Source organism: Physeter macrocephalus, unplaced genomic scaffold (assembly GCF_002837175.3).
Source record: "Physeter macrocephalus isolate SW-GA unplaced genomic scaffold, ASM283717v5 random_201, whole genome shotgun sequence".
Lineage (NCBI taxonomy): Eukaryota > Metazoa > Chordata > Mammalia > Artiodactyla > Physeteridae > Physeter > Physeter macrocephalus.
In genome coordinates, this window is record NW_021145486.1 from 88,511 (window position 1) to 99,791 (window position 11,281).

The window sequence follows — 11,281 nt, forward strand, 5'->3', positions numbered from 1 at the left end:
AAAAAAAAAAAAAAAAAAAAGAAAGCCAACAAAAAAAAACCTAAGGCTCCATGGTAATGTGAGCCTGTAACTTCTCTCTGCCAGCACTGAGGCTCTTCCTTTAAGTTGTCTTCCATCTCGCTTGGCCACTCCTCCCTTTGAAAAACCTCTCTTCCCTTGAGTTCCGTAACTTCTTGTCCTCCTGGTCGTCCTATCTCTCTGGAGTTTCTCTGCTGCCGGGTCCCAAATACGAAAGTTCCTTGTCCCCCTTCTCCTCGATCTCCACACCCACTCCCCAAGCAACCTCGGCCATTCCCCCAACTGCCGCCAGCACCCGTGTGCCAACACTCCCACCCCTATGCCCCCTGGCCTCCAAAGGCAGTGTCCAGCCTGCCTGGACGAGGCTACTTGGGTTGACTCACAGGCAGAGCAGCTGGAATTATAGGAAAAATTACTGGTAATAGGCCAACGTGTTTGCTGGTACTGAAGAGAATCTTAAATTAGGATGAACACTAAACCATGAGGGTGGAGAATGTCTTGGCTGGTGAAAGGGTTGACTCTTGAGAAGAAACCTTCTAAGGATGAAGTAAACTAGAAATAATTCTCAGGACGATCCCCCTTGTGAGGGCTGGACCCTTCAAGCAAATGCTACCTCATAATGAGGCTTTTTCCCTTTGGCTACCTCCCCCTGCCCCAAGCTGAATTCTGTAGTCCTTAAGTTATATACAAAAAGATGCAATTCTGTTATAGGGCAAGAGTTCAAATTTAGAGGCAAATGTCGTATTTTGGTCATGCGGTTTGAAAGGATCAGGGAATTTTTTGAGCAGACACGGCCTCAACTAGGAATGCTTGGCTGCTCTTGGGAGGAGCAGCACCAGGCTGGCCCCATAAAGGATGAGCCTCCCGGCCTCTCCCTGGGAAGCCTGCCCTAAGAGCACCTGTGCTCCAGTCCATGCTGCTGCCGTTACACTGCTGGAATCCATTCTCAGAACTGCTCTGGATGAGGCCTACCTGTCCCCTGCCCATACCTCCCTACCAGCCAGCCCTTCTGTCTGGAGTACTCAGGAAGCCAATTCTTCCTGCCTGAACGAGGGCCTCCTTTCACCATTCTCTGGGCCCGGGGGCGGGCAAGGGAATGGCAATGCTGGCTGGGCTTTACCCACATCTGGTGAGGAGGTATTTTCTGTGTACTGGTACCACTCAGACAAAAGGGTTAAAAAATACTCTGTCACATCTATAAATTTAGTCTTTAATCAGACACCTAGCTGTAACTAAAAAGCCATGGGAAAGTCAGCATACCTAGAAATTCAACCTGACCTTCTCTCCACACCTCTTCCTCCTCCAACATTCTCCCCCTTGGCAAATGACCACCTCATCCACCCCTGCTGCTCAATTTTCAACCTGGGAGTCATTCTCACAAACATCCTTCTCCCTTCCTCCAAATACGCATTCAATCTCCAAGACTGTCCAGCTGGATCTCTTCCATCCACCTGCATCTTTCCATCCCAATGTCTCCTCCTTGTCCGAATCACCAGAGAACCTCCTCGAGATCAGCCACGCCCCCAACCCGCCCACCCTGCCCATCACTCTCTACCTCCAGGCCCGGTCCACTCACCGCCAGCCCTGCCTGCTGCACCAAGACAGAAGTCTTATATTCTTGCATGCAAACCAGCACAGCGTAGATGCCACCCTCCCTGGCGAAGAGTGGGCGCCACTCGTGCTTGGTCATGAGCAGGTAGAGGAGGCGCAGGGCCAGCACCACCACCATCTTCTCTCCCACCTGGTTGGTCAGCAGCTCCACCAGCGTCTTCACTACCTTCTCTCTGAGAGAGAAGAGACATCGGGGTTCCCCACCCCAAGAGTCATGTCTGACTGCCCGCCCAACCCTGTCCACCAAGATCCAGTCCATCACCCCCCACCCCACTCCAACCTACTCTCCCTGCCTCACTCCCAGTTCTGCTGCCCTCTCCTCTGCAGTCTGTCTCAGGCTCTTCACCTCATCAAGTAGGGAGTACTGCAAAAAGGTTATGAACTCTGGTTCATCTTTTCAAATAAATCTATAAATTTAGTATAATGCTAATCAAAATGCCCAAAAGGTTTTAAAAAAAAATGACAGGCAGGTTTAGGTATAGGAAGAGAAAAGATGCAAGAATTGTCAAGAAATGTTTGGAAAGAAATAATTGTAGACTTGCCTACTACTTATCAAAATATAAACTTACAATAATTAAAACTCTGGAAACAATACAGGGTAGCCAAACAGATGAATAGATGAGAAGAGAGATAAGGATAGCATCTCAGACAGTGAGGACAGGAAGGACCATACAAAACGTGAGGCAGAGACATGTGGCTATCTATCTGAAAAAAATGAAGGCTGGAGCTCTGCTTCACTCCATTTGCAAAGATAAACCACGAACAGATTTTAAAATAAACGTGAAAAGTAAAATCATAAATATTTTTAGAAAGTATAAGGAAATATTTTTATAATCCTAGAATGGAACAGACCCTCTTAAAACCCAGAAGCCATTTTTTTAAAGTTGAAAATATAGCAACATGAAAATGTGAAACTTCAGCATAATGAAAGATACTATCCACAAAATTAAGAGCCCAGCCACATAAGCTAGAGAAAGGGTCCAGTGGAAATGCTGATCTGAAGGGAAGGAAGAAGTGTCTCCAGAGTTCCTAGATCACAGTGAGCATCACAAGAGGAAAAAGGCCGGGACTGACATTTTTCTCCACAGTGACAGAGATGCATATTGAGGAGGTGGCCTGGGAAATAGGAAGGAAAGGAGGACGAAAAGAGAAATTCTGGGAAATAAGGCAAATAAAAGCACTGAGAAAGTTCTGTGTTTATCTCTGTCTTTTTTGTTGTCATTGTACTGGGGACTCGAGGTCCAGAGGTCCTGGGGTCCATAGAGCCCTAACTCGACCAGGTGCCGATGGGGACCAGCGGCCAGAGTGCTAACAGCCCCTCCCCATGTAGAGACACTTTCTGTCTTGTCTCATGAGATTTATGATGACTACAACATGAATCGAACGTGCTTTAAATAAATATCCCTCTCTGTAGCCATGATTTACTATAAACAAGTTAACATACATATGAATGCATGTGAATATGAATAAATAAATATAAGTAAGGATGTTTACTAAAATGTTAACAGTGACTATCTCTGCATAAAGGGTTTTCAGATGATTGTTATCCTCACAATTTTCTATTTTTCTTACAGTGAGCATGTATTTTATATTCAGAAAATTAAGTTAATATGATTTTGAAAGAAAAAGACAAGCAAAATATTTGAAACAGAAGTAATGGGTTAATATCCAGAATGTCTGCAAATTTTAAAAAGGCTAAGACCAAGGACTTCCCTGGTGGCGCAGTGGTTAAGAATCCGCCTGCCAATGCAGGGGACACAGGTTCAATCCCTGGTCCGGGAAGGTCCCAAATACCGTGGAGCAACTAAGCCCGTGCACCACAACTACTAAGCCTGCGCGCCACAACTACTGAGGCCCGTGCGCCTAGAGCCCGTGCTCTGCAACAAGAGAAGCCACGGCAATAAGAAGCCCATGCACCGCAACAAAGACTAGCCCCCGCTCGCCGCAACTAGAGAAAGCCCACAAGCAGCAACGAAGACATAACGCAGCCAAAAATAAATTAACTAATTAAGAAAAATACATTAAAAAAAAAAGACTATAAGACCCAATAAGAAAGTGGGCAAAGGATAAGAATATTTATAGCAGAAGAAATACAATGCAGGCAAATATGCCTAACTTCTCTAGAACTAAGACATTAAAACAAGGAGATACCAATCACTTCAAATTTCGCCAACCTGATAGATTTAAAAAAATGATTAATATCCAGTGCTGGCAGACATGAGGAAAAACAGATCGATTAGAACACTATTTGAGAGAACAGACTTGTGGTTGCCAAGTGGAGGAGGAGAATGGGGGAGGGAAGGATTGGGAGTTTGCGATTAACAGAGGCAAACTATTATATATAGAATGGATAAACAACAAGGTCCTACTGTATAGCACAGGGAACTATATTCAATATCCTGTAATAAACCATAATAGAAAAGAATATGAAAAAGAATATATATATGCATAACTGAATCATTTTGCTGTACAGCAGAAATCAACACAACATTGTAAACCAACTATACTTCAGTAAAATAAAATTTTAAAAAAGAACGCTATATTTGAACTTGGATATAATCACACTGCAGAGTCCGAGGCAGTAGTGAAGAATGAGGCAGCGCCATGTGGACTGACATACTGAGTGTAGACATACTGCGTGCAGGGGGAAAGCTGCAGAAACAGGCAGAGTGTGATCACATATACGAAAACACAAACTCAGAAAACACACTAACAAATGTCAATCTCTATAAGGTCTGAAGGATATGTGCTGGCACACGACAACAGTGGTAAAAATGGACCTTGGCTTTTCATTCTCTGTTCTTTTATACTCTTTAGATCTTTTAAAATAAGAATGCAGTTGTGTATTATTTGTATAAGAAGTACTTAAAATTTTTTTAATAGATAGAAAGTAGGGAGGGAGGAAAAAGAGGGGAGAAAAAAGAAAAGAAAACTCAAGCTCAAAAGCCAAAAGGACCTAGATTTGAATCCTGGCTCTGTTATCTGTCAAACTGGGCAAGTTACTTAAATTCTCTAAGCCTCAGTTCCTGACCCACACAATGGATAAGAACAGCATCAAGTTCTCCTCTGGAGATAGGAGGATTTAATGAGAGAATGCTTATAAAATTTTAAGCACAAGGCCTGGCACAGAACAAATGCTCCAAGAATATTAACCATCGTTAATATTCCACCCTCCTGCTCAGCTACCGCTCAGGCTGACCCTTCTTTCCTCCTAGCCTTTCTAACTCTTGATCTCATAGCTCCTTCCCTTCCCCACCATCCTCCCCCACTGACAGCTTAAACCATAACCCCCTCCACCTCTCCACGGTTCTAACCTTAGGGATCTGTCGGGACTGACCAGAGGGTGGTCCCGTTCAGTGACTTCCTCCACGGCCTGAGAGAGGGCATAGAGTCCCGAAAGCTGCAGATTTGTGTCCAAGCTGGATATCTGCACAGTGGCCACGACGGCTGCCACATGCTGATCCAGGGAACTGCGTGGCCCAGGACCCCGCAAGGCTCTAGCCATTTCTGAAAGCGGTGAGGGAAAGGCAATGCCTTAAAAAAACTGTGGCACCTTCACGTTGGAAGTCTTTAAAGGTCAAGTCCAGTTCTCCTACTGACATTTTAACACACTGTTCACTACTGTAGCTTGCACCTAGAACTTTCCCAATTCTGTGTGAGGGATTTAATAGTCAAGCAATGAAGATGACGATACTCTGGAATACGGACCCTCCTTTTCCAGGGATACTGAAGAAAGGGAGCAGTGATCAATTACAGATAATCAAGGTCAAAGGAAGGAAAATGGATGCACGCTTCCAAAGCATTTTCCCATACAAGTGACCTCCCTCCACGGCTTGCCCTCTGCCCTGACTACCCACTTCTCTGGGACCACCTGGGACTTGCTCCAACCTCTTTGCCCTCCCCTCCCAGCACCTGACTCACCACTGGCTGCCTCCTTCACCTCGGAGGGCAGAGCCATCCCCTCAGTCACCAGAAGCTGGTTAAACAGCTGCGAATCACTCTGTGCCATGGGGGGCTCAGTTTTTCCCCTGGCAGGATCTGCCTCTAACTTAAGGGGCTTTGCTTTGGGGGACTCAGCCTCTTCCTCTGAGAAGTTGGCCTCTGACTTGGACTCCTCTTCCAGATCTGGGGAACTGGAGTGACTTCGTGAAGAAGACGAGCTGCTCAGTGCCTTGGGTGGCAGCCCGTACTTGGTGTAGATCTGGGAGTTGAGCAGGTCGCTGAGGGCGCTGCCCTCAAACCGATTACTGAGAACCTGCAGCAGATCCTCAGCCATCGCTATGGGCACGGAGATTTCACCTAGGGCCTTCTCACCCAGGGTCTGGCAACAGAATGGTATGTATTTTTTAGGAAGGAGCAAACGCAAAGGCCCTGGGGACAGGAACAGAAGGGTGGCCACCTCCCACCGTGCCTTGCACACCTGCTACATACTAGACCCTCCCGGCATTTGCCTCCTCCCCCAGCAGGACCCCTCGGGCTCTCTAACCTCTCGCTTCAGCCTTCCCCTAGGCAGTCCCATATGGCGAACTACCTTAGAGGATCCCGCCTCCAATGCCATTCCAAACCCCCCAGGTATCGCAGGCCTGTAATACCTCATCCAGGTTCTCACGAAGATTCTGGAAAATTGGCTGCTGCTCACATACATCCAACTTCTTGATGAAGAAGAGGAGCTCCCACCACTCAGCCTGGGTCAGGTATCCCAGTTCCTGGTTCTTCTGAGGCTCGGGCTGGAGGTACGGCAAAGAGTAGAGCCCATCCACTGGCTTCCAGTCCCAGGAGGGAAGTGCTGAGGAGACAGGCATGAGCGGCCTCAGCTCCACCAGGAACAGATTGAATTTCTGAATCTGTGGGGGAGTTCCTGGTCGGGAAGGGCTTCATTCCAGCCACTCCTCCTCTGTTCAGAGATACGACGTCCATGTCCCCTCCATGGCTCACCTGTGCCCAACACAGTGGCCCCCGCCCCCTTCTCCACAGCTGCTGAAGCCATATCCTCAGCAGTTTCCTCGGGGCCCAGGATCTCCAGCATGTGCCAGTGCACCCAGTAGGTACGGCCCGTCGATTGCCAAAAGACCTAGTATGGAGAGAAGAAGACAGAGGGCTCCGCCCTGTGAACCCTGAGCTGTGCAGGCTGGAGAGGACGTGGCTGGACCCAGACCTGGGCACACAGTCCTCAGGGGCACACCTGGCTAGGCTTGGGGAACCTTCGTTCAGCAAAAGGCTCCCTTCCCCTACCAGGTAGGCCCTGCCTCTCATCTCTTCCGAATCCGGATGGCCTCCGCGCCCACACTCCCTCCTAGCCAGCTCCACTGGTGGGGGTCACGGTGTCTGAACATGTCAGCTCTGCTTCCTGGGTGGGAAGGAAGAACTGTTTCCTTGACCTCACAGCCCACCCACTCCTGCCAGATTTTCTCAGCCCTCCAAACAGCCCCCCTCTCCATCACTGACCCCCTTTAAACCATTCCAATTTTCTTGGGGTTTTCTCCTTGGGTGGCCTGCAGGAGTCCCCTGTGTGGATGCCCCAGCTATGCCCCACCCAAGACAGAACCCCAACGGTGGCCCGCCACCGCACTCTTGCTCACCTGTACAGGGGGCACGCCATTGTTGCTCTGCCGGAACTCGCCCTCGTCCCCGGCACTGATCTCCTCGTAATCGTCCAGCATCCGCACTCGCATGCCTGGCTGCAGGGTCTGCTGCACGTACTCGCCGTAGCCACTACGGCTAGAGAATTCAGCGCGCTGGCGGAAGGCCCGCCCTTGCCTCCTGGGGGTGGCAACGTTGGTGGGGAGTAAAAGGCTGGGGCCTGAAATGCCGGGCTGAAAGATGGACCGGGTTGGCCGGGGTGGCGATGCGGCCTGTTCACTGAGGTTCCGGGCCCAGCCCATGCTCCGCACGAGCTCTGAGATGAGGTTGCCCACAGCCATACTGAACTCCAGCTCCCGCTGCCCCCGGCTTTTCTTCTGGCCAAAATCCTCCCTTGAGGATCGGGAGCCTCGGTCTCCAGTCCCTGGCTCTGGACTGTTATTCAGCTGATCCAGCAGGGAAGTGACACATAGGTAGCGTTTCACCAGGGAGAAGAGCAGCTTTCCTGGGATCTGGAGGACACAGTCCGTGGTGTAGGATCCTCTTCTCCCGGCTTTAGCCCCTCTCTTTTCCCCTCAATATCACCCTCTCCAGAAAAAGATAAAGGCCTCATCCCCATACCTGTCGTTCTCAAACTGTGATTTATAGAAGAAACACACAAGGAGTGCCCTAAAACAGAGATTCCTGATTCTCATCTCAGGGATTCTGAGTGGGGAGGGTAGCACGAACCTTCATTTTAATAAGCTCCCCAGGCTGACGCAGTCCTGAACCACATTTTCAGAAATGATGCCCTAGGCCTTGTACACAGCATTTCCCCCACAGCTGCCAGGGTACCTGAGGCAGATGAATGCCCTCAAAGGCCATGCAGTGCTCCTCAGAAGACGTGGTCTCTGCAAACAGCTCCAGCAAAGTATAGCGGCTGTCAAAATCCATGTGCTGCTCGATGCCATCTTGCTGGCTCAGTGACAGAAGGACGTGAGCCCGACTCCCTGTAATCCACACCCAATCTGTATCTTCTCCTCAATCCCCACTACTTACCCGCTGCCTTCCCCCAGACTCTCTATCCCCTACCCCTAGAGGCTTTCAAACTTCTCTGTGACTGAGACTCACAGGAACACACATTTTACATGGTAACCTAATACCAGTGCACACATATGAAACTGAAACATGTACTTCAGGTTACAAAACCTACATTACTAAGTGCCATGTACTGATATTTTACATTTTAAAAAATGTTGGTTATAACCCACCAAACTGATTTCATAACCAACTAACAAATCTCAAACCAGTTTAAAAATATAAACTTATTCCCTTCTCTTCTCTGCCACTGCACTGAGAATGGACAGATAAACCAGGTGCTATCATTTTATCCTGTTTATGCACCTGTGATAGCTTATTTTATATTTTTCCCTTTGCAATGAAACTGATGTCCACCAAATACTAGGTATTCTTACAGAGCTGGGAAATCCCTCCTCTTCCTGTTCTTACTCCTGTAGCCTCATTCTCCCCAGTGTTTACCTTCTTCCCCTGGCTGTCTCTTACCAGCATCGTGGGCTGCCAGGGCCTGCAGCATCTTGCCCGCACTCCGACGGATCTGAGGCTCAGGGTTGCACAACATGTGCATGAGCAGGTCTAGGGCGCCTGTCTCCCTGAAGACACCAGTGAGGGGCCCGATGCTGGCGTAGGCGCTGAGCACGTGGATGGTGTGGAGCACAGCGGCCGTGAGGCTCGAGCTCCCACCTTCTGCCAGCTGCCTGGCAGCCCTGCGCACCAGTGCCCGCACATCAGCCTCCATCTCTCCCATTGCCACATCATCCAGGCCTCCCGGATCTCGGGGAAAGCTTCCGGAACCCCCAGCTGTTTCATGCTGAGGTCCCTTAGATAATGCCCGCTCACCTAACAACATGGGGCAGTTGGCGTAGACCTCGGGGGCTGACAGCCACATGAGGATGTGCTCTGCCTTGCCCTCTTCCACACCCACTCTGCCCACTTCCCCACACTTCAGAACACTCCATCGGATCAGGTATTCAGGACGCCCATCATGCCCAGGCCGCTGTCGAAGAAGTTCTTCAGGATATGCTTGCAGCCGGGGCCCCAAGGGCACCATAAGGTCCCCAGGGCGCCGTTCCCCCACCATCCTGACTTCCTGGGACACACAAGGAGAAAGACAGAGGCTGTGTTGGAAAGGGAAAAGGCTACATGAAGGGGGTGGTATCTTGAGGCGTAGACAGGGTGGGTGGTGATTGGTAGGTTGCATGGAATTTAGAGGCCAAAGAGAAAAGGCCAAGAATAGGATGGAATGAATAACTTGAACATACTTTGGGATTTATAAGAGAAGGACACTGGAGTGGAAAACAGCGATAGAAGGAAATGAAAAGATTTAAGAAATAGAAGAAATTACAAAAGAGGATGAGAAGAATAAAAGGCAAGGTAACAAGAAGAGTTGACAGTTAATCAGGACAATTTGGGCAGAACAGTAGGGCGGCTGAGGGGTACAGATCAGTACTTAGAAGGATGACACGGGTGAGCAGGTAGGACAGCAGCCTGTGAGACAGTGGCGCCAGACCAAGCCAGGAAAGTCAGGATGGGGAAGTGGCAGGACAAGGAGTATAAATGACAGGGTAAAACTGGACTGTGTATATAAAAGGGTGGGCCACAGCAGATAAAGAGAACAGAGATGAAAGGAGGCCCCCACGTGCAGATGGCTGGATGGGAAAGGGGTATGAGAATATTGTGAAAGGGAGAGGGGACTAGGGGGCCAAGTAAAATCACGGGAGAAAAAAACCAGGTCCCACCCTGCACTTATGCAGTAGGTACGGTGAGGCTCTAAGTCAGGTAGTTATGGACAGACGTAGTAATCATGGAGTTGAAGGCTAGGGAATGAGGTCAGGAGACAGTAGAGATTCTAGAGAGGCAATATATCAATAGTACAGATTCAGAGTCAGATAAATGGGACTCTGAATTCTGACTCTTTCACTTACTGTGTGCATGCTTTTGGAGGTTACTTAACTTCTACGCCTCAGTTTCCTCCTCTGCAAGATGGTAATAATATTCATACCCAACTCACGAAGTTGTTGTAAAAACTAAGATCACTATATAAAGCATTTAGAACACCCTCTAACATACAGTGAGCACTTAGTAAACAGAATCTAATTTTATTATTCTTAGAGAAGGAGAAGGTAGGACCAGTCCTCAGATAAACGGAACGCTATTATTAAGCCAGAAAGGATTATAAATACATGTGGGGTGATGGCTATGCTAGTGGTCAGGAAACACTATGAAGCAGTGTGGGGACAACAGGGAATGATGAGGATAAGAACGGAGGATAAACCAAGATGAAGAAATGGTGATCAGGGCAGGGGTCATGTTGGGGTACAGGGATAGAAGATGAGAAAAGAAGAAAGGCGTGAAGAAGAGGGGAAACATGGGATGTGGACCTCGATGGGGGTAGGGGTCCAGTTAGCATGGGGGGCAGGACAGGGAGGTAACCAGAGATGTGCGATGGATAACTGATGAGCAGGGTGAAGTAACACCATCGGAAAGGCCTAAATGGGGGGAGAAGGAGGGCCGAGAACAGGAGCAATAAACTGAGGTGTGGAGGCGAGGTCTGGATGCGGGGATGAGACAGCAGGTAGGCGTAGGTGGCAAGATCAGGCCCGAGCTTGCAGGCCAGCGGGGGCCGTAGAGGAGGCCCGCATCGCCACAGGAACGGGCTTGGGGGGCGGGGTGAGGATGGAGAGGCGCGGTCGGAGGAGGCTGACTGGTCCGAGCGAATCTCGGCAAGACCTGGCTCCTGTCGTCAGCCCCACAGAGTGGGCAAGGGACCGGGGAGGGAACGAGGCAGGGACCGGGTCGGCGCAGAACTCTCCTCTCACCTACCACCGCCCGGCTCGGCCCTCGCTGGGACACAGTGTTGGTCCCGCCGTCCTGGTCCCGCCGTCCTGACCCCTCTGTCCTGGTCCCACCGTCCTGACCCCGCAGTCCCGGCCCGGCCGTCCTGGCCCCACCTCCTCAGCGGCTCCCTTCCGGGTCACGTCGCGAGTGCACGCACGGCCGGGCGGCTACGGGTCCC

At 49.8% G+C, this 11,281-nt stretch overlaps 1 protein-coding gene across 1 annotated transcript in view; it reads right to left on the minus strand.

The window, feature by feature from the left end:
- The window catches only part of CUL9 (cullin 9), a 38,230-nt gene extending 27,019 nt beyond the window's left edge, over positions 1–11,211 (minus strand). Inside the window, 9 exon segments of the mRNA XM_055082644.1 lie at positions 1,595–1,802; positions 4,944–5,136; positions 5,551–5,950; positions 6,222–6,415; positions 6,565–6,700; positions 7,209–7,721; positions 8,044–8,198; positions 8,752–9,355; positions 11,085–11,211. Of these exon segments, the coding sequence (XP_054938619.1) occupies positions 1,595–1,802; positions 4,944–5,136; positions 5,551–5,950; positions 6,222–6,415; positions 6,565–6,700; positions 7,209–7,721; positions 8,044–8,198; positions 8,752–9,346 (2,394 nt within the window). The 5' untranslated portion in view covers positions 9,347–9,355; positions 11,085–11,211.
- Between the last annotated feature and the right edge of the window lie 70 nt (positions 11,212–11,281).